We start from the raw sequence: 26,597 nt of genomic DNA, 5'->3' as shown, positions 1-26,597 counted from the left end.
AACAGCGCGAGACACACGCGATCACTGGCAGGGACTAGCAGAGAATGCTTGTTGCTGTGGGATAGCCGGGTCGGGCGTTTCTAATTTGATTTTAAAACTCACGAATCTTGTGAGTATATTTCTGTACCAAGCCTGGAGGCGCTATTAAAGTTGTTTAGATTATTGCGCAATCCTCTGTTTTTTATACCCTTTGCTGGAGATTACATACAGGAGACCGGGAACAGAATAAGGAGACAATTTCCTGAGATGGAGTTTCTTCCAGTGCCCAGCGGAATCGGGAACACCACGTGGGGTTCGTGTTAACCTGTAAACGTCTGGACCAGAAGGAACACATATACAGATTCTCTCAACTGCATGCTGCCTACCCTGAATCTAGTAAGTGGGCATCTAATTGAGTCATATAAGGGAGGACTTCATCGCTGAAAATACAATACTGCGCAATGTTTTGTCCCTGTTTTTTGTCTCATATTACAGGATAACAGTTTGCTGTAAAAGAGAAACTTTTTTCAACGTACATTGAGGATGGAGAGTCCATTGCCCTTTCATTCACTATTCCACGTCTGAAAAAGGACTTCACTCGATCGTAACACATATATTCTTTAATCACCTTGATTTTGTATAATCACATTATCATTGTATATATGCGCCAGGTTTTAATTCCACATTTGTATTTGCAAACATGCATTGATTGATTAAAATCCAGTAATAGCAGGGGGGTGATATGTATGGAACATTAAATCTTAAACAATAATTGGAATGACCTTAAATTCATGCAATTCTGAACAGACTATAGATCAAACTCAAGTAGATACATCTAACACAAATGTTATTTAGAAAACTGGACAACATGTATATACACTTTTGACAATTTTGCTTACTTTGTTGCCAATCATATAAACATTCAAAGGATTTGAGGTATGATTTAACTGGCAATTATTTCAGATTGTCACGACGTTCAATAAGGTCAATCCAAGAAAATAAAATAAAATAATGAGACAAAGAAAAGAAAAAGAGAAGAAGAAAAATAAAAATAAAGTGAAATAAAAAGAAATAAAATAAAAGGACCAGAAAGTACAAAAAGAATAATGAAAAGAATAATAAAAAAATATATATGTGAATAAAAATAAAAATTAAATCAAAATAAAGTGAGAATGAAAATAATAAATACACAATGAAGTCCAATAAATATTAAACAATGAAAATACAAACAACAAGATGAATTGATTCCTTAAATTATTACCCAGTGTTTGTTTGAACACTCCGATCATAAACCAAATCTTATCTTCATCTGATTATTAATCAGTGGTTTACTATTCAAAGCATGGAAAACAAAAACCACAAGAAAAGCTTATTAAAATTTTATCTAGCTGGTCACATAAATCTTAAGCAATAAAGACCAGAGTATATATAGTACATATGTACTACAGTACATAGTATATGTAGTACATATGTACTGAAGTCATGGGAGTCCCTGCTAGCACCATGAGTGTGATGTCACTTCCGGGTGAGTTTAGTACTTCAGTCGACACGGCAGCAGGTAATATTCACTCTTTGAGAAAGGCCCGTTGCGGCTGAAACGCGTTAGAGTTGCGGAGGGGGCCTTCCTCTCTCTCTTTTTTAAAATATCCATGCTACAATAAAGATTTTTCCATAGCACAGTCCAGCCTCTGTCCCCTTACTGCGCGGCCGTCCCCGCTGTCTTTCCTCCTCGGTGAGGTTACTCTGCCTGGATTTGAAGCTAGTTTGGACAGACACCAAGTATTATTGAGTGCAATTATAGTATGAGTGGGTGATATATACTACGTAATGTTTGACCCTTTTTTTTATTATTTAACATACAGAGAATTGTTGACAAAAATAGATGGTTTTCAAATTCAGTTAGCTCTGTAAGTTCTTCATCAGAAAACAATTATGTTTAGTTTTAGAACAATATTAGTACATGATGAGCAATTGGCAAATAGATCATCATTATTCCAATCGGTTAAAGTTTATATTTGAACTAAGAATAAAGTATTCCAGCTGACAAAGTAAAAACATTTTGAAAAAATAATGCACGTGCTCATGCAACACGTCATTTACATTTTAGAATTCAAGTAAATGAATCATACTACCCATAATGTAGGGTTATTTAATGTCCTCTTTTTCCAGGATATGGCCTCGTTTTAGGTGCTGGGAAACGTCTGGCTAGATTTCAGACAACCACCCTGTTTGATTCAGTAGGGCAGTCTACAAGCTCCTTTAAAGCAACAGTCTATCCTTGGGCTGCCATATACTGTATGTATATGGTCCGTAGTGTAAAAACATTTAATTAATGTTAGCCTGGCAGGGGTGTGTGCAAGTTTTATTAATTTTATTTCTGCAGCTTAATGTTTTATTTTAAATGGGCAAATGCACTATTATCCATATCTGGATTATAGTAATTTTGCCCTTTACAGTATGTGTTAGGGGGGAGTGGGGTGTATTTATTTCCCTTTTTTTTTTTAAAGCACTGGATTGGTACCGCAGGCCAGCTGGGACCCCCGGACACATACAGGGACCACCCAAGGGCCCCCGGACAGACACGGGGACCACCCGAGGGCCCCCGCCGGCCTATAGTAACATTGCTATGCTTTAAAAATATATATGTATGTTACGGGGGTATAGCTGTTGTTGGGGGCACAGTGGGTGTGTGGGTAGCACATATTGCAAGGTTTATTGGGGCAATTGCTACCAATAAAGCTGCTATTGGGCCTTAACCCCTGCATTGCCTTAGTGGCTAGCCGCTAAGGTAATGAAGCTGCTTTAATGTATTTTTTTTTAGTAGGGTGTGGGAGCACGGGGTTTCCTGAGCTGAACCGCTTTGATTTCTGGCTCAGGGACCCCCTGCTTCCCGAGTTATAGGCCCCGGTGGGGGGCATCGGATGCCAGTGTCGCCACCATTTTAAAAAAGTGTCCGCGTCACATAATGCAAGACATTTAAATAATGTAGGAGATTCCGGCACCCCATATCTGGGCCTGTAACTCGGGAAGCAGGGGGTCCCCAAGGCTGAAATCAATCTGGTTCAACTCGGGAGACCCCTGCTCCTGCACACTATTAATAAAAATGACAATAATGCAGCTTCATTACCATAGCGAATAGCCGCTACGCTAATGAATTATTTTTATTGATATGTGTGTTTTGATACATTTGTACATGTGCAGGGGGTCTGCTGAGCTGAACCGCATTGGTTTCAGCCTTGGGAACCCCCTACTTAATGAGATACAGGCCCCGTTATGGGGTGTCGGTATCCCCCTGCAGGATTTAAATCCCCCGGTCACATGATACAGGAGCTTTAAAAGCACAGACTGCTCTTTTTTTCTACCAGCTATCGCGGTTTAGATTATCAAGCACGATAGAGGGGGGAAAAACGGCTCGCGTGATCAGGCATGTTTTTGCCCACACCTACTCAAATACGCATCACTTCTTAGTGAATCCCGCGCCTGGCTTCATATTTTATTGTGGGATTAAAACAACACTTCCACTGCCGCAAGGAATTCTGGGTAATGACATGCAAATGAGCACTCACAGTGAGTGACTTATTACTTCTTATCCATCCAAAACATTACAGGCTCTACCAGCATTATAGGGGTTAAATGCTAAATGGGGACTTATCAGAAGACACAAGTACTTGTCTGTGGTGTGCATTGGGTGGTGTGCATTGGGTGCTTGTCTGGAGGTGTGGGTGTTCGTGGATGCTTGTCAACACGCCTGGGTGTGCATGGGGGCTTGTCAGCAGGTGTGTTCTGAAATGTATCTAAATCTGTTTGTTATTTACCAAATCTCTAGCCCATCTTCCCCCCCCCCCTTAATCTCAGATCGGGTCCCCTAAGGTGTTCTGGGGTCTGGCTAGGTGTCTCTGTGTGGTGCATACCTGCTGGCAACAGGAGGGCCTGAGTCTCCCGCGATGACATGGTGGATAACAGGAACAGGTTACTGGGGTGGATGCCTTCGTTCTGGTTCAATGGTGCAGCGCCTCCATCTATAGTAAGCCCCAGGAATGCGGGTGGAATCCTTACCACAGAGATTCCCCACAGGGATGAGAGATTCCAGTCTCACACAAGGATTATTTAAAACCAGAGACAGATCATAAAACACAGACAGAGCTCAGTGCACATTCAGTGAAACTTATACACGGTACAGTGCCTAAATATTTATGTATAGATATCTATTAAATAAAATGGTCTTTTAGTTTAACATTTTGGTCAAATTGTTGTAAGCCCCTGAGCCACTACACGGCAGACTACATCTCAAGGGTCCCTAACACTAATATAAATTCTTAATAACCTGTGCATTACCAGGAAGAATGATTTATAATAATAAATCTGTATAAGTTTCACTGGATGTGCACTGAGCTCTGTCTGTGTTTTATGTTCTGTCTCTGGTTTTAAATATATATTGCCATGCTCAGTAGCACTCCTCTGTGACATTTATATGCTTATATATATGTTGTGGTTATTTTGGGGGTTCAATATGAGCTTGTAGGTGTCCTGTATGTTTTACAATTCTTGTTCTGCTAGTCTTAGCTGATTGGAGGGTGGCAACCTCCTACCTAATTGAAGTTCACACCCTCCCACATTTAAATGGTTAAAAGCTCACTCCATAGAATCTCCCACTCTCAGGGGAACTTGCTTGCTTGCAGTATGATTGTGACAAATCTATTGCAGAGTGCTTTTCCTGGTAATGTACAGGTTAATAAAAGCTTCAATCAGACTTAGAACTATGCAATTAATTTTGCCAGATTTATTATAAATCATTCTTTTTGGTAATGCACAGGTTATTAAGAATTTATATTAGTGTTAGGGACCCTTGAGATGTGGTCTGCTGTGTAGTGGCTCAGGGGCTTACAACAATTTGGCCAAAATGTTAAACTAAAAGACCATTTTATTTAATAGATATCTATACATATATATTTAGGCACTGTACCGTGTATAAGTTTCACAGGATGTGCACTGAGCTCTGTCTGTGTCTTATGTTCTGTCTCTGGTTTTAAATATATATTGCCATGCTCAGTAGCACTCCACTGTGACACTTATATGCTTATATATATATATGTTGTGGTTATTTTGGGGGTTCAATATGAGCTTGTAGGTGTCTTATATGTTTCACACAAGGATTACCTTTAAAAGCAGCAGTCTCTTTAGTCTCTTGGGCACCAGCAGCAGCAGCCGACAGGTACAGTTGATGCACAGTCCACTAACTGTTCTCCCTTGTGATGTCCCTGTCACCACTCTGGACCAAAGACATCCAGAGAGGGGCTAGCTCTTCCCTCACCCCCTAAGCAGGGTGAGAGGTATTTGGTTCCACCTCACTAACTGTAGCTAGATCAGCTCTACTCATGAGCTGATCACTCCTCTCCTCCTAACTCACTATCACTACTGTAAGACTGACAGAACACACACTAAATAGGACATGCACTGCTCTTTTATGATCTCAGCAGGCACCGCCCCTGTGTCTCTTGCTTTGACACAGGGTCAGGTGACCTACCTCCACCACTCAGGGCAGTGCTTGAAGTGGGGGAAACCCATGATAACTCCTGGCAACCTGCCCTTACCAGGGATTATACCAGGAGGAGGATAGAACTATAGCCCCATTTCTTACCAGGGCTACATATCTTATTATGTACATTTTAAAATTAATTATTTAACTTTTATTTATTTTTCTCAAACAGAGATATGATATGTATTAAGATGATTAATTGTCCCTCTTTTGCCAAACATTACGTCCCAGAACATTTCAAATTGAGAACAGATTGCATATTCATTTGGAACTGGTTATTAAATTAATAAGTCTATTAGGGATTTTGCACTTTTTCATTGTTTAATGTTTTTATAACTAAGCTTTGTTTGTGTCTTCACAAATCCTTACATGCAATCCTTTTAATGGCTAAAAATCCATTTTGTTCTTGTACGGTACATTATCTTGTTGCCAGCCATCGCCTCACTTTTGCTCATGTATGTATAACTAGCTCAATACATAAATTCACATTAAGATCTGTAAATTGTATGGTCAATATTAACTCTGTCTAACAGAAAAGTAGTGTAGGAAAATCAGACATTGGTAGGTGCTTCAACTGGTCAAGATGTGAAAAAAGGCCTTTTTTCACCATACAAAATATTACATTTCTCGTTTCCATTGTTGCATTTATGAATCAAATATGTTATACATTTTAAGGAACATTTACAATTCTCAGGAATATGACATGCTCTGTGCCAGTTTTGCTTTTCAGTGCTTCATGTAGATCTTTTTTGAGTGATATTGAATAATTAGAAAGTTATCATTAAAATGTTTCCTAAATACTAATACTAGTTTCAGTTGATACACATTAGTCCAAATAATTAAGTTTTAAATGTACATGTTTGAGTTTGAAATAGGAAAATGGAAATACTGGTTATCAATGTGGAAGCAACTTTATTAAACTTAATATGGTTTATAACTAGTGTAGCCATGTGTAAAAATGGTGTAGATATCTTTCTCATGCTGGCAGTAATCTTGGTAAGTAGACAGGGTTGCCAGTAACAATCATGGAGGTTTGCCCTCAAACCCTGGTGAAGTGTCATATGCAACAAAGGAAGTTGATATTTGATTGACCATGTGGAAGACAGATGGGTATTTTAGAGGTTGGCATTGTATCAAATGAGCAATGCAATAACTCTAAATATTGTTACCTTTGGAAAATAATTCTTATGCCGATATGTATGTATACAATGCAATGTTGCAATACAGGTAGTCCTCGATTATCCAACGGAATCCGTTCTGGATGTAGCGTTGGGTAGTGAAACCGTTGTAAAGCGAGTCCCATGTTGATCAGTGGCGGTGAGCGTTGGATAATGCATTCCGGCGTAAAAAAACAGCCCTTAGGGTTGCATTGTAAAGCGTTGGATATGCCAGTCTATGTAAAGTGAAACAATGGATAACGAGGTCAACCTGTGCAGGGAAAACAGTATTGTACAATCAATGGGGATAAGACCAGCAAGTAAATGATAGCATTAACAAAGGAAGACTCTGCCCAGAGAAGCTCATAATCTAAGTGAGGTGTAGGTACTAATCAACAATGATGTTTATTTCAAGTTAAGCACATAACAGACTGGAACATGAAGCATGATTTAATGTAATTTTGTCATTTTAGATGATATAAAGTATATAATAAACTGGGGAAAACATGTAACAACTGTGGAGAGAGAGAGGACATATTGTTAACTGAATTAGGTTGGCTATCCCGGGAGTCCTTATGCAACGTACATCTTTCCTGTCTCACCTTCATGTACTTTCTGGAAAAGTTATCTAATTATCTGAGCAGGCTTCTCACCCCTACTTTACTCAGCACTTATCGCCTTAGATCCATCTCCAGGAACCTGTGTATAATCTCACATTTCAATAAAGAATCCGGTCGCTCTTCCTTTTCGTACTAATCCCCCCCACTGCTGGATACGTTTACCTGACTCCCTCAGATCCGCTTCCTGTCTTAATTACTTAACGACCAGGCTGTTTCCTACAGTACTTTAAACATGTTTGTAATTGTAAACTGTAATGTTACCAACTTTACTTTTTGCTCAGGCTACACTTGAAAATGAGTGGTAACTCTCAATGATTTTTTTTGCTGGTAAAATATTTTATCAAATTAACTATTTACTTTTAAGTGCTGAGGATATTTCAGCTGTCTTGGATTAAATTTGGTTCAAATAGCAGCTTCCTCCCACAAATAAAATATTATTGTATCTAGGGCCCGTGCTACCACTAGGCAACCTAGATGGTTATCTAGGGTGGCACATTTTGGGTGGGTGGCAGCAGAGGCTGGAAGCAGAGCAGGCTGCTTACCTCTGCCTCTCCACTGCAGCAGGAACTGCTATTCAGGTCAGTCGAGGGGGAGGAAGGGGGCATTGGTGGTAAAAGCAGGGGAGTGCAAAAACCGTGGGAAAGGGGGTGCAAAAATGTGGGGTGGAGGGGGGAGAAAGGGGTTGTGTGGGGGGGGGGAGAGAGGTGTGGAGGGAGAGAGATGGAGAAGAGGGTGTTGGGTGAGAGATAGGGGAGAAAGAGAAGGGGGAGTAGGTGGGTGGGGGGAAGAGAAATAGGGGTGGGGGGAAAAGAGAGAGAGATGGGGAAGAGAGAGAGGTGAGGGGGGGAAAGAGAGGGGTGAGAGAATGGAGATGGGGAGAGAGAGAATAGAGAGGGGGAGAGAGAAGATTGTGTCGGACAAGTCTAACGGACATACAAAATAATACAACAAAAACATTTTTGGAATGGGCGCTCGGCTGTAGGGTCACCCAGGGTGCTAAATACCACTGCACCGGCTCTGATTATACCATAATAGTGGGAATAAGAAAGATAAGTTGACACTACAAGGAAATTAATGAGATTACAGATAAACAAGATTTAAAGCAACAGATATAGCTATACTGTATTTGTTTATATTTTATCATATGTGATATTAAAACCATCTGGTTTCTTGTTTTCACTTTATCATTTTCAACAACAACAAAAAAATAACACTTTCTTTAACTTTGAATAGTTTCAATGCTTTGAACTATGTCATCGCCATTATTTGCTTGGCACTTCAGCAATACAAACAACAGGTTGTAACAAAAAAAAGAGGAACACATTTGCAGTTTAAAACAAGAATAAATAAAATGTCAGATCATGAACAAGCTTACAAATGATCATGCTTCCTTTAGTTTAAATACATTTCATAAAAGAGAATGTTTTGTGCACTTTGAGGTAGATATCTGTTGTTCCTGTATTAACTTTATGCATTGATTTCTAGGCCATTGATTTATACTGGGGGATACAATCTGAGGAATGGGACAGTCCTGATCTCCAGAAAACTCGTATGAGGTTGTTGGAAGAGTGTCTGAAAACATCTGCTGGTCCATGCTTTGTTGTGAGTATTAATTACCTTTCTCTGTTGCAAACAACCCTAACAAAATTCTCTTGTTCAGAAATGAATTAGCCCAATGGTTTCCAACTTTTTTTTTAAATTAAGGAACAATATGTTAGATTCTGAGGAACCCCAACCATCTATAACAGCGTGGCTGAGATCAGATGCACTGTAATGCACCCCAACCCTCTCTAATAGCACATCTGATATCAGATGCATTTTAATGAACCCCAACCCTCTCTAATAGTGCGACTGAGATCAGATGCATTTTTAAAGTCTTCTGTAATTGCTACAATTTAAAAATTACCTGAAAATTGCAGGGAACCCTCTAGGAATGCCAAGGGAATGCAAGGTTTCCTAGGAACCCTGGTTGGAAAACACTGAATTAATACCTAACAGGTACAATACCTATTAATTCAGTTGTAATCATGGTTCAAAATTGATACCTTTTTTTATTTGGATTGGCAATATATTTCGAAGATTTAGGAGTTTACATTGTATGTACTAGGGCAATTTTGAAGCAAATTTTGCGTAAAGTATCATTTTCATGTTGCAACTCTGTACATTTTTGCCCGATTACATCAGCATCAACCTGCGGTTTGGAGAGTGTTAAAAGGATGCGTTAGGGAAGAGTTACAACACATGGTTCACAGATTATAATGAGATGTACTGTATTAAACTATGCACATTGGTGCTTCTCCTTTTTTACCTTCAATCTATGTCAAAACACCCAGCAGGTTTGATGTGGAATAAACCTTTTTTTTTTTAACTTCAGCAACCAATTTGTTGCATGTATTGCAAACTGTACAAAATGATGCAGTGCATCAAATCAGGTTTTTCTGTGAGTTGATATACAGTATAGGCAATTAGTTCTCAGACTCCTGGAGCCAAAAATCTGCACCATTCTGTAATTATTCAAGCAGAAAAATCCTGTTTTACAGTATGCTATGTGGTGCCTTTCATTAATCTGCTGCAGTTTTTTTTTGCTCCATTTTTACTTTGATACAAAGCGGCTTATTCAATAAAGTGTGATTGTGCCAATTCAGGACTACTGCACAGAGAGTCATAAATCAAGTCAATGTGAGTTTCTTTGCCCTGGTCCCCACATAGACACAAGATCTCAAGAGATACGCTCTCTCAGGTCAGATAGTACCGATCTACAAAATCAAAAGTTCCGATGTAAAAATTACAATCAACCAAAAACAATATTTAATGTGTGTAGGTTAGAAATCTAAGATTTACAAATTCTATATAGTGACCTACTGTACATGAACACATTTACAGTTGTAGTGTGAGCATTTCATACTGTGTACCATCCTACGAACTGTAATTTCAGCATAATCTAATATGTGAAGCTAAAGTTGCCGTAGTCACTGGGTTACAGTACTGTATATTGCAACCACGGTGTCCTTAAACTTTGAGATACAGTTAATAGCCACTCAGGAAAGGAATATTAAAACAGCTCTTTGTCAGTGGAAGCCAGAATAAAATCAATGAATGTGTTCTTCTTCTGTTCCTATCCTTGATTATTAGTACCTTAGCCCTTTTTTTAGAAAGACATTACAAATCTAACTTCTGTCTGCACAGAATTTGCATTGAAGACAATGAATCCCATTGAAAGCAATTGGAGGGCAGTTGTTGTTATTTGATAAAGTCGTACAGGTGCAAAACAATTGCACCAAACAATTATTAAAGGAAAACCCCCAAAATGGTCATTTATCAAATTCTCCCGGCTGCAAAATTAGAGAAGCACTAGATTTATCAGCCATGAAAGTCCTATTGGTTTTAATGAAAATGTTTTTCACGATTAAACCTGGTGCTTTTTTGTTGTTGTTGTTGTTGTTGTTGTTGCACGTTTGCAGCATTGATACTTGGATAAATGACTTCCCAATTGCTTTCAGTGGGATTCCTTTTTTCCTTGATAAATATAGTGCAGCTTTGGCACTAGTTTTGCTCCAATTGTGTGACCAGGAAACTTTAGTAAATAACCTGTGGTGAATTTATTTATTAACCCTTTGGGTGTAGTCACGACGTCATGTGGACTGGTACTCTGGGGGCCCCATAATGTAGTGATGCCCAAAGAGGTTTGTTTTTCATGCTTAAATCGCGTCCTGCGTTCTGATGTAGCACAGTACGCGATCTGCCCAGTAGTGAAACTGATTAGGACTCCTCTTTCGTTTGCTGGAAAAAGTCTGCTGTGGTCATGTGATCGCTATTGAAAGCGGTCACATGTCCACACTGGGCTAGAGGAGGCAGTGGTACTCTGGTACACTGATGCCTCCGGCACTCAAAGGGTTTAAGACTCTGGACTGCAAAAGTGGCACAAAACCAGTGCAAAAGAATTTCACCTGACATGTTTCAAACAATTTTCCCAAAGCAAAAGCCTCCCCTTATTTTTTCAACAATTTATGTAGTTCAGTTAATGTATGAAAAAGGGCTTGGTTTGCCTCGTTAATATTAGTAGTGTTTAATTTTGGTAATTATAGGCAATATGGAAGGTATAACGACAATAATGAAAACCTCAATTGCTGTGTATAAAATATGTAGAACATACACAATTAAAAATATATATTATATTTGTATTCCGCTTTTACCAGAAGTACTATGTACATACAGTTTTGTAACTACATAGTGCCACATTATTGCGGCCACTGTTTCTCTAAGAAGGGAAAAGCTGTGGCTGGGAGATGTCACTGCTAGACCCACAAGATCTGTGTGTGATAACCTTCACTGGAGCTTAGTGAATCCCTGCAAAAGGTCTTTATTGACTTAGGTCAGTGGTTTTCAAACTTATTTTGGTTAGGGAACCCCAGAATTCAATTTTGAAATTCTGGGGAACCCAAACACTCGCCCCCTGTCTCTCGTCCCCCTGTTGCCCTGTCTCTCCACCGCCCTTGTCCCCCCTGTTGCCCCATCTCTCTCTCCCCTCCTGTCGTCCATGTCTCTCCCCCCTCCTGTCGCCCCGTCTCTTTCCCCCCGCTCCCGTCACCCCCATTTCTCTCCCCCCTCATTCTCCTCCTTACTCTCCTTCCCCTCCTCACTCTCCCACTTGCGCACGTGCACATACTCTCCCTCTTACACATATGCACACACACACTCTCCCACTTACACACACATGCATTAGACTCCCACTTACACACAAACACACACACACTCCTCCCTACACTCCTTCTCAATCTCACTCTCCCCCTTGCACTCCTGCACACACTCTCCCTCTTACACACATACACACACACACATTCCCACTTACTGTACACATACACACTACCACTTACACACACACACACACATACACACACTCTCACTTACACACATTACACACTGCCACTTACACACACACTCCAACTTACACACACACACACACACACACACACACACACACACACACACTCTCTCTCTCCCACTTACACACACACACACACACTGACCTCCTGTCCGGACTCGTTCAGGAGTGAAGCACTTGGAATGTGTTCCCCCTACTCTCCCTTCTCTCCCTCCCCGCGAGAGCGCCCACTGATCAGAGCAGGCAGAGAGAAGAATAGCAGTGAGCTGCCGCCTGCTGCTGCTTAGCTCAGTAGCCGTCAGGTCACTGATGCTTGTTGTGCCGGTGTGCCGCCGGTCTTGGGACAGCTGTGAGAGTTGTCCCGGCTCTCTCCCTCTGGCAGCCACAGAACCCCTGAGGGTTGCTTGCGGAACCCCTGACTTAGGTATACAGATGCAGTGTTATTTAAGTTAGTTTTGGGTGCAAGGAAACTGCAGCTGAACAGAGCATGACCGCGGCCCGATCATGGCTTCCCCACGTCCAAAAGCCTAGTACACTGTTTGGCCTGAAGGTACAGTATTAACACAGCGGAGGTCCCTGCTTCTGAATGGGACTCCCACTGCATTAATCCTACCGGGACGCTGCCAGTCTGTAAGAGCTGTGCAGAGAGACCAGAGAGAACCTATTTTTATTATTATTTTTAGTACATAGGATTGAAGCAGGGGGTCTCTGGAGCTGAACGGCATTAATTTAACAGCGGGATTTGCTGTAAGAGCTGTGCTGGGAGACACAGAGACAGGGACTGCTTCTTTCTGCACTCTCTGCAAAAATATTAGCAGTGGCCGAGTAGGATTAATGCCTTGGGAGTCCAATTCAGAAGCAGGGACCTCCTGCTGTGTTAATCCTTATGAGAAATTCCCCCTGCGCTGGGCTACGATCGTGCTTAGTCGCGATCACGGGCGTACTTGGACCGCGGACCATCCGTGACACAAGTGATACATATCGCGCTACATCTGCATGTGCACTTGCCTTTAGAGAGGATCACTTTATTCTGTAACCGGTATTTGTTGCATAGCTGCGAGTCATTCAATAGTTTTTTTTTTTAAATATTCCATAGTCTCTATAAAAAGAGACAAATCAATTCTGATACAAAAAACTGGGGTGCTACTGTATTAAGAGTGAACAAAATCATATTTGACGGGTATTTTTTGTTACACCTTTGTCTCTTGTCTTGTGTATCAATATAAACTGTTAGGTATGAGCTGGCAAGAATCTAAGAGACCTGCTGACATTTAAAAAACTTGAACCATTTTTGCATCAGTCACAGATATTAAGAGACAGAAGAGTATATATCTGACAGGACTAGAAGGAGCTGATAAGGAGCCTGTAATTCATATTGCAGGTCCTGATGCATGGCCAACATAAAAATCATAAATTATGTTGTTGAAGATGAGCTTTAATACTACACATTTAGTTAGTATGACCACTAGATATACACTCAAATAATTTTTCCTACACATAAAAGGAGCGATATATCAAAGTATAATCATATTTTGTTTGTGTGTCTACGTAACAAATGATTGAAGACTCACATCTGACGTAAATCTGAATGGTCTGTCTGATGATGAAACGCTCGTTATCGCACACCATGACGGTCAGTAACATTGCATTCAGTAACTGAGTTACTGCATCGTTAGGCAGGAGTATAACAAACTGCAAATAAATCAACCAGAACTTCGCCATCGAGGGGACATTCAGCTCTGTACCCAACGTCTGTACTCCACATACTAGTAGACACTCATAAAACTGCAACATTAAAAAGCAAAGCTAAATTGCACAGTTTATTTTATATCGTTAAAGTATATTCCGTGCATACGGTACTGCTAGCATGCTTTGCAGCAAATTAGATAGTTTAACAAATTCAACAAAGCTTTAAAAAAACTTGAAACAATTATATCTAAGTAAGATAAGTGATGAAGTAAAGTACATTCTTTAGAAGCAGGAATATAATCACATAGGGAAAATACATTATGGTTCTGCAAGAAATTGGCTTATCTGTCTTTATTTGCGACTTAACCAAGGTATCTTCCTGGTGCTGCAGAGGAAAAAGATAAATGGACATTGTTGGGCGAAGTGCTGTATGCTTTATTTTGTTATAGAATATTTCCTATTGCCGAAATTAATATAGTATACTGGAAAGCACAAAGAAAGACTCTTTATTTAAAGTAGAACCTTTTTGTGACACAGAAACCGGCAACACCATTACAATGACTATCGATATGACTTTTCCATATTTATTCAAACTGGGAATTTTGCATGCCATGATGTTGTTATTCCTCTCAACTAATTTCCCAGATTCTCTAAACTTTCCTTTACTTTGTCAGTATTTTTACAGCATCCGGTAATAGTAGTAGACATACAGATGTACTGTAGCAAGTGACATTGTTTCCCCAGATAGTACACCGCATCCATTATAATTATAACAGAGACTATCATCATTACCATAGGAATCAGTGGTAGTATTGGTGCAGAGTATTACAATCTATCCTTAACGCTGCTGCCAGAATCACTCTACTCTTTACTAAATCTGTCTCAGCGTCTCCCCTGCTGAAATCCCTCTCCTGGCTTCATATCAAATCCCGCATCTCGCACTCAATTCTCCTCCTCACTTTTAAAGCTTTACAGTCTTTTGCTCCTCCTTGCATCTCAGCCCTAATTTCTCACTATACAGTACACCATCCTGACTCTTGTGTTCTGCTCAAGGATGTCTTCTCTCTACTCCTTTTTGTGTCTAAAGCCCTATCCCGCCTTAAACCTTTCTCACTTTCTACCCCAAACCTCTGGAATGCCCTTCCCCTCAATATCTGACTAGCACCCTCTCTATCCACCTTTAAGACCCATCTTAAAACACACCTCCTTAAAGAAGCATATGAGTTGCTGATACTATACACCTCATACATCGACCTTGGCCCCTTGCAGACGCACTTACCAGAACACCTTCCTACTGACTCTGCACGTTCCTCCTATTTACCAATTAGATTGTAAGCTCTTCGAGACAGGGACTCCTTTTCCTAAATGTTACTTTTATGTCTGAAGTGCTTCTTGAATATAAAGGAAGTTGGCCTCTGCTCAGCCCGAGTGTCCTTGAGGGGTGCAAACAGGGATAGAGCATATGGTAAACAGGAAGAGAGAGTCCCTGTATTAAATGCACGCAGCCTCCATGATACTAGGAAAATAGTAATATACTGGAAAGAGATGGACTTCCATCTCCACTAATCAGAAAATATTTATTCATTTATTAATTATGTAGAAACAAATGCGTTCAAATTAAAACCTATAGCTAATAGCGCTTATTGACCATACCAGTTGTAGGGTGTGGGATGAATTCCCTATCTCCCTAGTGTCAATAATTCATTGCTCCAAAACCTAATAATATAATTCTACAGATAGAGTAGAGGCTGTACGTATCCTCAAATACTGGGTTAGCAGTATGCTGCAGCAATAAGAAGTAAAGGCCAAAATAAAATCTTCAAGTGTGCACATATATACAAATATTTACATAGTGACAGTGAAAGCCCTATGGAAAGTCCCTAGTGTGTTAAGGGAACTACAAGAAAGTATCACTGTATTCAATGAGTCTCAACCCCTTATCCATAGTGAATTAAATCCTGTGGGGTCGCAGTTAGTGAATAAGATGGCATAAACTCTTATATGCCTCAGTATAAAAAGTACTTATAGCTGTGCTATTTCAGCCTCACTGTAAGTGGTTATCTCGTCGGTCCACATCAATAAAGCTGGCTAAGTGGTTACAATTCATGTAACTAATCTCTACATATAATTATTCATAGACAAAGTGTAACAATATTGTCCACAAATGCTGATGGTAGAAGTTACCTCTTGCAGTGAAATATGTATCTAACTATTCCCACCTCAAATTGGTATCAGTAGAGGTTTAACTGCTGCAGCGGTATTTCACGGGGATAAAGAAGCCTTGTGAATACTAGCCGTTGGCCAGCCTCATGCTAAATCTCACTGCTAGTGGATGCTTCATCGGCCCACATTATAGTTTAAACTTGCTCAGCTATCATAATGGTAAAAGGAGCCTGAATGTTACATGCAAACTTCATTGCCGTCGCGTTAGTAAAACAATGACCATGACTTCATGGTAACCCGATTCCGTTACTTGTTTTGAATCCAATGTTAAGGATAAGGTAACTATCCAATTCCTATGTTGGGTTATTAGGTATACACTGAGGTTGCTCCAAATTAAAAAGGAAAAAATCCTAAACAAGTTAAAAATGTATTAAATTACATTACAGATGTCCTAAAAAATTGGATGGAATACAGATCTTACCCAGTACCTTTTTGGCATCACTGGATGTGGAATCGCTATACAGTAGCATCCAGCAGGTCTGGCCTCTGTATCTTATTTCTTGAAAACCAGGGGACTTGAATTCTTGAGTCATAATGATTTTACCATGGATTTGCTAAAATATGTATTGTCTCATAACTATTTCTTATTTCATAATAAATATTATCATCAATTGCATAGCACAGCCATGGGCACCACATGTGCAACAACATATTCAAATATTTATTTTGGATTTTGGGAAGAAGTCCACGTATTTTGTCAAGAGATGTCCCTCCACACCCAGCACATTGAATTATGGTCACACTACATAGATGACGTGCTGGTGTTGTGGAAGGGAACAGAGTCAGCGTTTCATACCTTTGTCAAAACACTAAATAATAACAACTTTAATTTAAGACCGGCAAGTGAGAGAAATCCCAACAAGATTGTCTATAACAATCTCTAAATCTAAGAAGACAAAGAAGGACTAGTACAGACATCTGTTCATACGAAAGTTGTTGTTGCGCTAGTTAAACAATGACCATGATGTCATTACAACCCGACGCGTGTTTCGTTCTGACACAAACTTCTTCGGGGGTGGGCATGCCTCAGTTCCTGCTTGTTATTTTATACCTAGGGGTTGTCATAGTAACCCAATTCCATTACTTGTTTTGAATCCAATGTTAAGGATAAGATAACTATTTAATTCCTATGTTGGCTTATTAGGTATACACTGAGGTTGCTCCAAATTAAAAAGGAAAACATCCTAAACAGGGTAAAAATGTATTAAATGAATAGCGCTTGCAATATTATTGCAGCAACTCAGAATTCAAATGACTGATAGTATCTTGGTGTTTTAACTTAGATAAGTGAACACTATTTGTCATGAAATATATAAATAACAGGATGTTAATTCAAAGTGCACTTATGCTAAATATTGACCATAAAGCAGAGTCACTGGATATAGCCATTTCACAGTAAAAATATAGTTACATTGGGGGCGATTCACTAAGCAGTGATAACTGCTTTTAAGAACGATAAATGCCTTTTAAGACTGATACTGCCTGATGCGAGATTCACTAAGCAATGATAACAGTGGTTTATCGGCCGTAAAAGGCATTTTTTCAGCCGGGGGGAAAAAAATGCATCCTATCAGGCAAAAAATGTCAAACGCGCTTTTTTTTGCCTGTCAGTATGATTCACTAAGCAGTGATAAGTGAATCGTATTTTAAAATTAAATTAAATTATTTAAATTAAATTATTTAAATTAAATGAAAATTAAATTAAAATAACGCCAGATTTTTGCACCAGGTAAAGGCTGGCGCAAAAGAATTGGAACCATGAAGACAATCATTGTTTATGTTTTTTTGCCACACAATTAATACAACAGATCGACAACAGTCCGGGGCCCACGGGTGATCCCCAGCAGGAGTACGGGATCCCCGCTGGCGTGCGGTACTAATCCTGTGCCCAAAACGAGACAACAGCCAATACTTTCAAATAAATAAATAATAAATAAACAATAAAATAACAACAAATACATTTATATGCTATTTATATTGCATATTGAAGTTGTGTTCATGATTTTTTGGTGTTTTAAATAGTTTATTTCTGGTTTTGATTGGTGTTTGCTTTTTAATGTTGGATTATTTTTGACTTTTGATTGATGAAGTTTATTTAGATATTTATTTTATTTATTCATGGTTTTGTTTTGGTGTTTTAATTGTTTATTCTGGTCTTTATTTTGTATTTGATTAATTGATTGGTGGTAGTTTTGTTCGGTTTACTTCTTAATTTGTTTTTAGTTTGAGATTGTTTTGAATGCATTGGTTCTTGTTTGTGATTGTTTTGTTTAGGTTGACCATTGACTAGCATAGTGTTATATCATGCCCATATTATATGAGCATGATGTACCCACTGTACCAATGAATGGGTGAAGTGAGGGGGTAGTTGCCTGGGCAGTGTGGTTAGACCTCCTGGTTGGGTAGTGGGAGAGGGTGGGTTAACCCCTTAATTACTATAGTGGTTACTAATCGCTAAGGTGATTAGGGGTTAGGGGACATTAGATTGTATTTTTGATTGTACTGCATTGTTTGTGGTAACAGAGAACATGGACGGTAATGAGGATGAGGACGGCCTTCATCATGGCAGCCTGGCAGGGGTGAATGCAAGTGTTATTTATTTTATTTCTGCAGCTTAATGTTTTATTTTAAATGGGCAAATGCACTATTATCCGTATCAGGATAATAGTAATTTAGCCCTTTACTGTACTGTATGTGTTAGGGTGTATTTATTTCCTGTTTTTTTGTTGTTGTTTTTTTTAAAGCACAGTATTGGTACTGCAGGCCTGCGGGGACCACCGAAGGGCCCCCGGAAACACTCAGGGACCACTCGAGGGATGTACCCTGGACCTCCACTCCAGGACAAGGGCACCCGAAGCAGTCCATGCTCTTCCTTTACTCCTTGGTGAAGAAAAGGGTTTAGACTCTCCCTCCACTCCCCTACGGGAGGGAGAACAAACTTGGTAGAGCCCTGCACAATTGTTAGGGTAGACCAGCCTCTCTCAAGGAGGTAGAGGCACTGACTCAATTTAGCAGTGCAGCTCCTTACGTACAAGGGAAGTAGGTACCAGGTCTGAATCCAGTGATTGGACACACACTGATTTAGTTCCACCACCTCCCCTGTCACTCAACAAGCTACTGTGAGTGGGGAAAACCCATGATAACTCCTGGCAGGCCTGCTCTTACCAGGATTTACAGGTGCGCCGACGAGTATTCTAAAACTTGCATTGGAAAATCTGGGGCTATCACCAAACAAGACCCAGGTGCATGCTGGGTACATACTGCAACATTTCAATGACATTTCTGCAGAAAAAATAATGGGCCATCGGATTAACACAGCAGGGGTCCCTGGCAGTCTGACCCCCGCTGTGTTAATCCGATGAGCCATTAGTCTATCTGCAGAAATGTCACTGAAATGTTGCAGCATGTACCCAGCATGTACCTGGGTCTTGTTGGTGATTTTCCAAGGCAAGTTTTAGAATGCAGGCATACCCCGCATTAACATACGCAATGGGACCGGAGCATGTATGTAAAGCGAAAAAGTACTTAAAGTGAAGCACTACTTTTTCCCCACTTATCGATGCATGTACTGTACTGCAATCATCATATATGTGCATAACTGATGTAAATAACGCCTTTGTAACAGACTCTATAGTCTCCCCGCTTGCGCATAGCTTCGGTACAGGTAGGGAGCCGGTATTGCTGTTCAGGACGTGATGACAGGCGCATGCGTGAGCTGCCGTTTGCCTATTGGGCGATATGTACTTACTCGTGAGTGTACTTAAAGTGAGTGTCCTTAAAGCGGGGTATGCCTGTACTTGTCGGCGCACCTGTACTGCCAGGGAGGGCAGACTTAGTAGCCAAGGAAACCAGCCTGGCTACAGGTAGTTGAGACCTTTGCACAGTTGGAGGTTAGTACTTCCTCACTACTGACATGGAGTAGTGGTCATGGAGGCGAGGGTTGAATTACACCAGGGCTGGCCAGTGTCCCCCAGACTCCTGGTTTTCGAGCCCAGATATCCCAGTCCTATTTACCTTACAAATATGAGTGTCCCCAGGTGATCCTATGTATTAAAGTATGTTTTATTTCATTTGTGCTTTTACTATAAATGTCTATTATGTTAGCACGGGCATCCATATAGGTGCTGGGAAGTCTGGATAGACATCAGAGTTCAAAGAGGAGACGGGATGTTGAGAGGTGTCGGGTGCTAAGTGGCCGGGGCAGGGAGGAGTACTGGGTCTGGAGAACAGAGACCCCCTGCGGGGAGGACACTCTAGTCTGACAGACTCAGGGGAGCCTGCCCAGTAGGTGGCAATGGGTTGACTGGGGGATGAGGCAGAATGTTGGCACGTTTCCCATTGGTCAATTCATTTGTCCCACCCACTGGACATCCCGAGCTGGCTTGGCACGCCCCCTACTCTAACGTCAGCCAAAGAACGAGACCCTAATCCTATTGGCTGGTGGCAGGGAATTCCCACGCTCTGATTGGTCGCTCCTCCTACCTCCATGCTGAAGATATCTCAGCGGTGTATGTAAGGAGATGTCCCAGTCAGAGAACCAGACGATCTACTGGCGTATGTCAATGAAGTTAGGGCGGGCTTTTCAAAGTTGCTCTGTCACGAATAGCAGAGCAACCGGCTTCATTTTGAATCTAGGACAGTCTGCCCTGCAGAGACTAAGTCAGACGCAAGGTCCAAGTTCCAATTTTCGAACGTAGTGGTCGTGGCTAGGAACTGAAGCCGAAAAGAAGACCAGGAAGCCCGGGTGTATATCCCGGTCAGGGTAAACCTACCAAAGCAGGCACCCTGCACCTAGGAGAGCATAGATTTCACCCCCAGACTCCTAGTAAGTGTGTTTTTATCTGTATTTTGTGTATTTTTGTTATACGTGGGTTTACCCGAATAAACTGCATTTTGTTTTTACTACCTTGTTTTACCTATTGTTTGATCCCGGTATAAATATAAATAAGTGTCAAAAGTCCTGGTCTCCCGTGACACTAACTACTTCATCTAAGACAGAGCTACTTGCCAACACCACCTGTTACACAGTTACACAGATGAACAGCATGTCTCCTGAAGCATGCTGTGTGTGAGAACAGCTCCCGAATGACAGCTTTTAAACATGATTTATTGTGATATATTTAAATTTCTTTTGTTATAGTTTGGTACAGGAACACTTTGGAGTTTCTATTTTTTTCACTTTGGGGAAGTTTGGGTTTAGTTAATTTAAAAACTCTTTTAAGTTTCCCCCAGAAGCTGCAAATAACTAAGCCCAGTTACCCTCATTAAAAATATTTTTGAAAGTTGATTTTTGTTAGTTTACATTTAGGTGGGAGCTGTTCTCAACCTTTTGAGTTGAAAGACGGCTGGGTGTTGCTGCTTGCTGGGGGAAGTTAATGAGGGAGAAATGAAAACTGCAGCAGTTTAAGGAAAAAAAACACCTTGTTACAGCCACCCTCTGAAACCAAAGTCTCGCCCAAAGCACGGCCTACCCCCAATATGAGAACCTCAAAGGGTACGGGGGAGAAGATGACAGTGGCACCTTCTCTTAAGGAATCGTCAACAAGAGGGTGGCTTAGAATGAGGAGGGTGAACCATATAATGTTCATCCTCTTAAGACTCCAAAGAAGAACAAGACTTCTGTTCTGTACATGGTGACCTGGTCCGGCCTAGTCATTAGTATCAGCCAGCCCGGAAGTAAAGTGCCAAATCCAGAACTAACATGGAATCCCTTGCTGTGGACTGGAGCCGGCCCCCTCTCCAGATCCTCAAGGGGTGAGACCAATAGGTCAGGGGATTTGGAAGTGGTGAGAGAGGAATGGGAGATACCTCAAGAGCTAGTGGCAGGGCTAGAGCCTGCCTGAGGCCCGTCTCCTGAACATCGATGCTGGGGTGGCTTCCACTACACATCTCAACTTGAAAAAAGTCCCCGGCGACATGTGTTTTGGTGCATTTATTGCACCGGACACAGCCGTCCTTGGGGAGTTGTGAGTTGGTCAGGGTCCCCCTCCAGGTGTGCCACTTCCAGTATGAGTGCCACACATGGGACACTGTCCCAATGTGTGTCACTGGAGGAGGGGAATAATATAGGACTGATCCCCATTAATGACATTTGGGATAGGATTATGAGGCTACTTGGGGATCTGCTGGAAAGGGTGGGGGAAGTGGTTATGAAGGGAGGTGCTGTAGCAAGTGCCCCAAATAATATCAGGGGGCATCTACTGAAGTGGGCCCTCTTTGTGGGGAGTCCAAGTTGGGCTTGAAGAGGACCTTACCCAGGATATCACAGACTCTGACCCATGTGACATCTCATCGGCCAAGGTGGTGGTGGAGGAAGCAGTGAACGCACTACGTGCCTCAGTGGCCCCCAAAATAACCCAGGGGGCTACTACCTACACTCAGCCACCATGAACAATCCTAGTGTCACATGTAGAGGGTACGATGGAGCCCCCCATGAACACCACAGAGTGTACCCATTTTACAAATGAGGAGACTTATCTTCTGAAGTTTTGAAATCCTTAGCCAGGGGTAGCCTGGGGAGTTTTGACCATAAAGCCAGTGGACCCCCCTGGCCCCTGTTGTCCCCACACAGAAACTGGTGGAGTTCCTGTACAGTACCCTCTACAGGCTTAAGATGAAAGTTCAGTAGGCTCTCCAGAAGTGAAAGGATGCCTCTGCTCTCTTGTAGAACTTATGAGGGCCAACCACTGCTGCCTCAGAAGGGGGATCTCCACCACATCTCCAACTGGCAACAAGTCTTGCTTCTCAGCACAGACAATAAGATCGTACCCAAAGAAGTCTCGCTGAGGCTCAAGTCCATCTTGGTAGAGGTGATTCACTCCAACCAGTCCTATACTGTCCCGGACCAGACAATTAATGATAATATCTTTCTTATCCGGGACCTGCTGACTATGCGCAGAGGACAGGTCTGTCACTCGTCTTTCTGTCCCTAGATCAGGAGAAAACATTTAACAGCAATCATTGTTATTTTATTGAGGCTTTGGCCCACGACTTTCTGGTCCTTTTCCATAAGGTTTACATCTCTGCAGGGTTTCTGTTTAGGATTAATAAGTTCCTGACAGCACCTTTGATGTTTGGTCTGGGAGTACGTAATAAATGCCTTCTGCCCGAGCAACTCATTAGTCATCAAGCCTTTTCTCTGACTCCTAAAGAAACAGCTCATCAATTAGTACAAGTGCTCCTGCCTTTTGGTGGGTTCTTTACAGCTAGAATCCTTAGCCTCCACATTCTGGAAAAATTCGTGGGCTAGCAATACTTTGAAGTATCTGGGAGTCTACCATTGGAGATCTGGGCTCTAGACAACTGGCTTGAGGAATGACGTCTGGGTGAATCTGTTAAAAATGCTTTCCCTCATCGGAAGGCCCTGGTGATCAACCAGCTGGTGGCCAGTCAGCTGTTGGCACAGACTTATCGCCGCGAGTCCAACCCTGAATTCGTCAGCAAGATCCAGAGGAAGTTGGTGGATTTCCTCTGGTTGTGGAAGGATTAATTCTCTGCATGTATTGCGTGCCTCCCACTAGAAGAAGGCGGATAGGGAGTGGTGTGCATCCACTCTCAAATACACACTTTCCGCCTCCAATGCCTGCAGAGATACCTTTACGCATATCCACCATCCCAGTGGTGTCAGCTGGGATCCAGTTTTTTTTTCTGCAGGTTTTGTAATATGGGGTATGACTGGCAACTCTTTATGATCAAGCCCAGTGGGTTAGGTAGAAACCTCTCGGTGCTGCAGGTATACTACCAGAACCTACTAAAGGACTGGAGTCTGCTCTCCGAGACCAGGAAAGGAATGGCAGTGGTGGGGGGAAGATTTATTTGCCAAGCCTCCACTGTTTTATTTGGCAGTGGGGAGGTATATTAGATTCACCCAGTGCTTGCCACTGACTAATCCTGGCATGAGTGACCAGAGTTGCGGATCTCCTGGACTATAGCAAAACGGGATCGGGTAGAGTGCTCGTGCCCCATTCGGGTATGACCTATCTTCGCATCCTTCACAATCTGAATCAGGAGATAAAGGATGCAATTTTCCCCGACTCATGCACCTTCATCTGGGGGGTTGTGCAGACCAGAGAGCCAGGCCCATCTTTCACCACCAGCTCTCTGGATCTTTGCGTGGGACCTAAACCACGACAACACCCTAAGGCTTTTCCAGTCCGCAACTTTAGTATCCGATTGAAGCAGGAGCACAGGAGACGGCAGGGGAGGTACGTGCTACAACACCGGCGCCAGAAGTCAGACATTGGAAGTCAGACGCCAGTCAACTTCCGGTGTTTAACACGCACCTCCCCTGCCAGCTACTTTGCTCCTGTTCCGATCGGATGTCTTTAGCCTCACAGTCAAGCCACCGCCACCCGCTGTCTCAACGTCTTCCCTCAGCTGACATGGTCTTTACTGCTGCTCTGATCCCTGACTCCTGTGCCACTCCGCTTCATCTGTGCCACCACCGCCAACCCTGGTTAGTGAGAAGGGGGTGCAAATGTCAGATATTACTTTCCACATTACCTGACATTATTGGTTATCTGACACGGTATTGGTCCCGTTTAGGTCGGATAACCAGGACTCTACTGTATTATTTTTTATTTATTAATCTTTTTTTGTCTGGTATTTTGGCGCCCTATTATTTTTATTTTGTGTCGCACTAGGGTGCGGTCCCCTGCAGCCCCGATAGCTATGCCACTGTTTTATTTTATTTATTTCTCTTATTATTTTTTTATACAAATGGGTCGCTGATTTTAAGTTTTGCTAGGGCACATGAAACCCTTACACCGGCCCTGCTGGCATGCTGAGCATAGAGCTCACCCTCGTTTTCTGAGGTGGGTACTGCACTACCAGCTAATGACAGCGAGAGACCGAGTGGAGGGAATTTTACTCAGAGTTGGTTTCCCACCCTACTGGGGATCTAAGTTGGAGAATCCTCCACGGTGTACTGAGAATTTGAGGGTTCTTGGCCCACTTCACAGACTTCTTCCCCCACTTGCCCCTTTTTTAGGGAAAGAGGGAGTTTGTGTATATTTTATATATTAGTTGCACCAGTCTTCGACCCCTCTTTTCCAACTTGAGGGGCCTACTCTTGCAGCTCTGGCTACACATCTTTATTTTAGGGTGCCCAGTTTCCAGAGCAATAAGCCTAAGAAGCCTATATTCCTTCAAGTTTATGAAATACCTTGGATATAAAAAGATTTACTGGTATTTTCAATCCGATTTTTAATTTTATAAAACTTATCATATAATTTAAATTATTACACGTTGCTTGATCATTAAACTGTTCATTTAACAGGAACTATTCTTTTGATTTTATTTTTTAATATATTCTTATCCGTTTTGTATTTATATACATATATATATATATATATATATATATATATATATATATATATATATATATATTAGTTCAAATGACACATTATCATGTATATTCAGTACATGATGATTTTGATTGCACATATTGATTATGTCTCACAGGTGAATTGTTTGTATATATATATTTTTTTTTTTTCAACTTCAAATTTTTCTTTATTGGGTTCACAGATTCTTACATTGTATCACAGCCCATTGTATTAAAGCATCCCAATAAAGTTTTTCTATCATACATTAGACTATTTGAACTGCCTCAATATGGAACAAGAAGCAAACATATAGGACAAACAAGACAAACTAGACGATGGACAAGGGAGGGGGGGAGAAGGGGGGAGGGGTTTTCTCCGGGTAGCCTACCGACGTATAGTCTCTTATGAGATTCTTATCTTTGTAGATATCCCTCATTGTCTCCATCTCGAGTATGCCGAGTTATCCCTATAGACTAGGTGTGTTGGATTGCTACCCTGGGGGCTGTCACCTACCTGTTCGTCGCTATTCGTCGTCTGGGCTCTGACCCCCAGAGGAGAACGCGCCTGTACCTATTATAGCAGGATTGCGGTGGCATCCACCCCGGGGATGTCTGTCTGTGTCAGCCAAGGCGACCAGACTTTTAGGAAGTTTGTGCCGGTGTCATTAACCAAACTCGTTAATTGTTCCATCCGGCAAACGTGCCAAATCCGATTTCGAATCTTGGGGATAACTGGAATTACTGGTTGCTTCCATAATGCTGCGATCTCGCATCTAGTGGCTATTGCAAAATGCGCGATTAATTTGTGCGTCGCATTTGGCATACCCTGGACCCGCCTGCCCAGTAGGAACAACCACGGGTCCAGGGGGATCTCCCAACCGAGAATCCGCTGTAACCAATCTCTAATCTGTTCCCAAATCGGGGCCACTTTTGTGCAGGACCACAGCATGTGTCGCAAGTCAGCCACCTCCCCGCACTGTTTTGGGCAGAGCGGGGAGTAGCCCCCAACAAATTTAGCTAATCTAGATGGGGTGTAGTACCACCGCATCAGGACCTTATACGCGTTCTCCTTTAGTGTGGTACAGATGGAGCTTTTAGCTGCTGCTTGTGTGATCTGCTCCCATTCCTCGTCCTCTAGCGTCTCCCCTAAGTCAGTCTCCCACTGTCGAATGTAGTGTAACCGGGT

The 26,597-nt window shown here is 41.7% G+C and overlaps 1 protein-coding gene across 1 annotated transcript in view; it reads left to right on the top strand.

Annotated features, from left to right (window-relative positions):
* Window positions 1-26,597, top strand: part of NWD2 (NACHT and WD repeat domain containing 2) — a 262,898-nt gene that overhangs the window by 148,503 nt on the left and 87,798 nt on the right. Inside the window, exon 3 of the mRNA XM_075568018.1 lies at window positions 8,778-8,894. Coding sequence (XP_075424133.1) covers window positions 8,778-8,894 — 117 coding nt within the window. The remainder of the gene's footprint in view (window positions 1-8,777; window positions 8,895-26,597) is intronic.

Source organism: Ascaphus truei, chromosome 1 (assembly GCF_040206685.1).
Source record: "Ascaphus truei isolate aAscTru1 chromosome 1, aAscTru1.hap1, whole genome shotgun sequence".
NCBI lineage: Eukaryota > Metazoa > Chordata > Amphibia > Anura > Ascaphidae > Ascaphus > Ascaphus truei.
The sequence above is the reverse complement of the archived record's forward strand: the minus strand, read 5'-3'. Positions and strand labels throughout refer to the sequence as shown.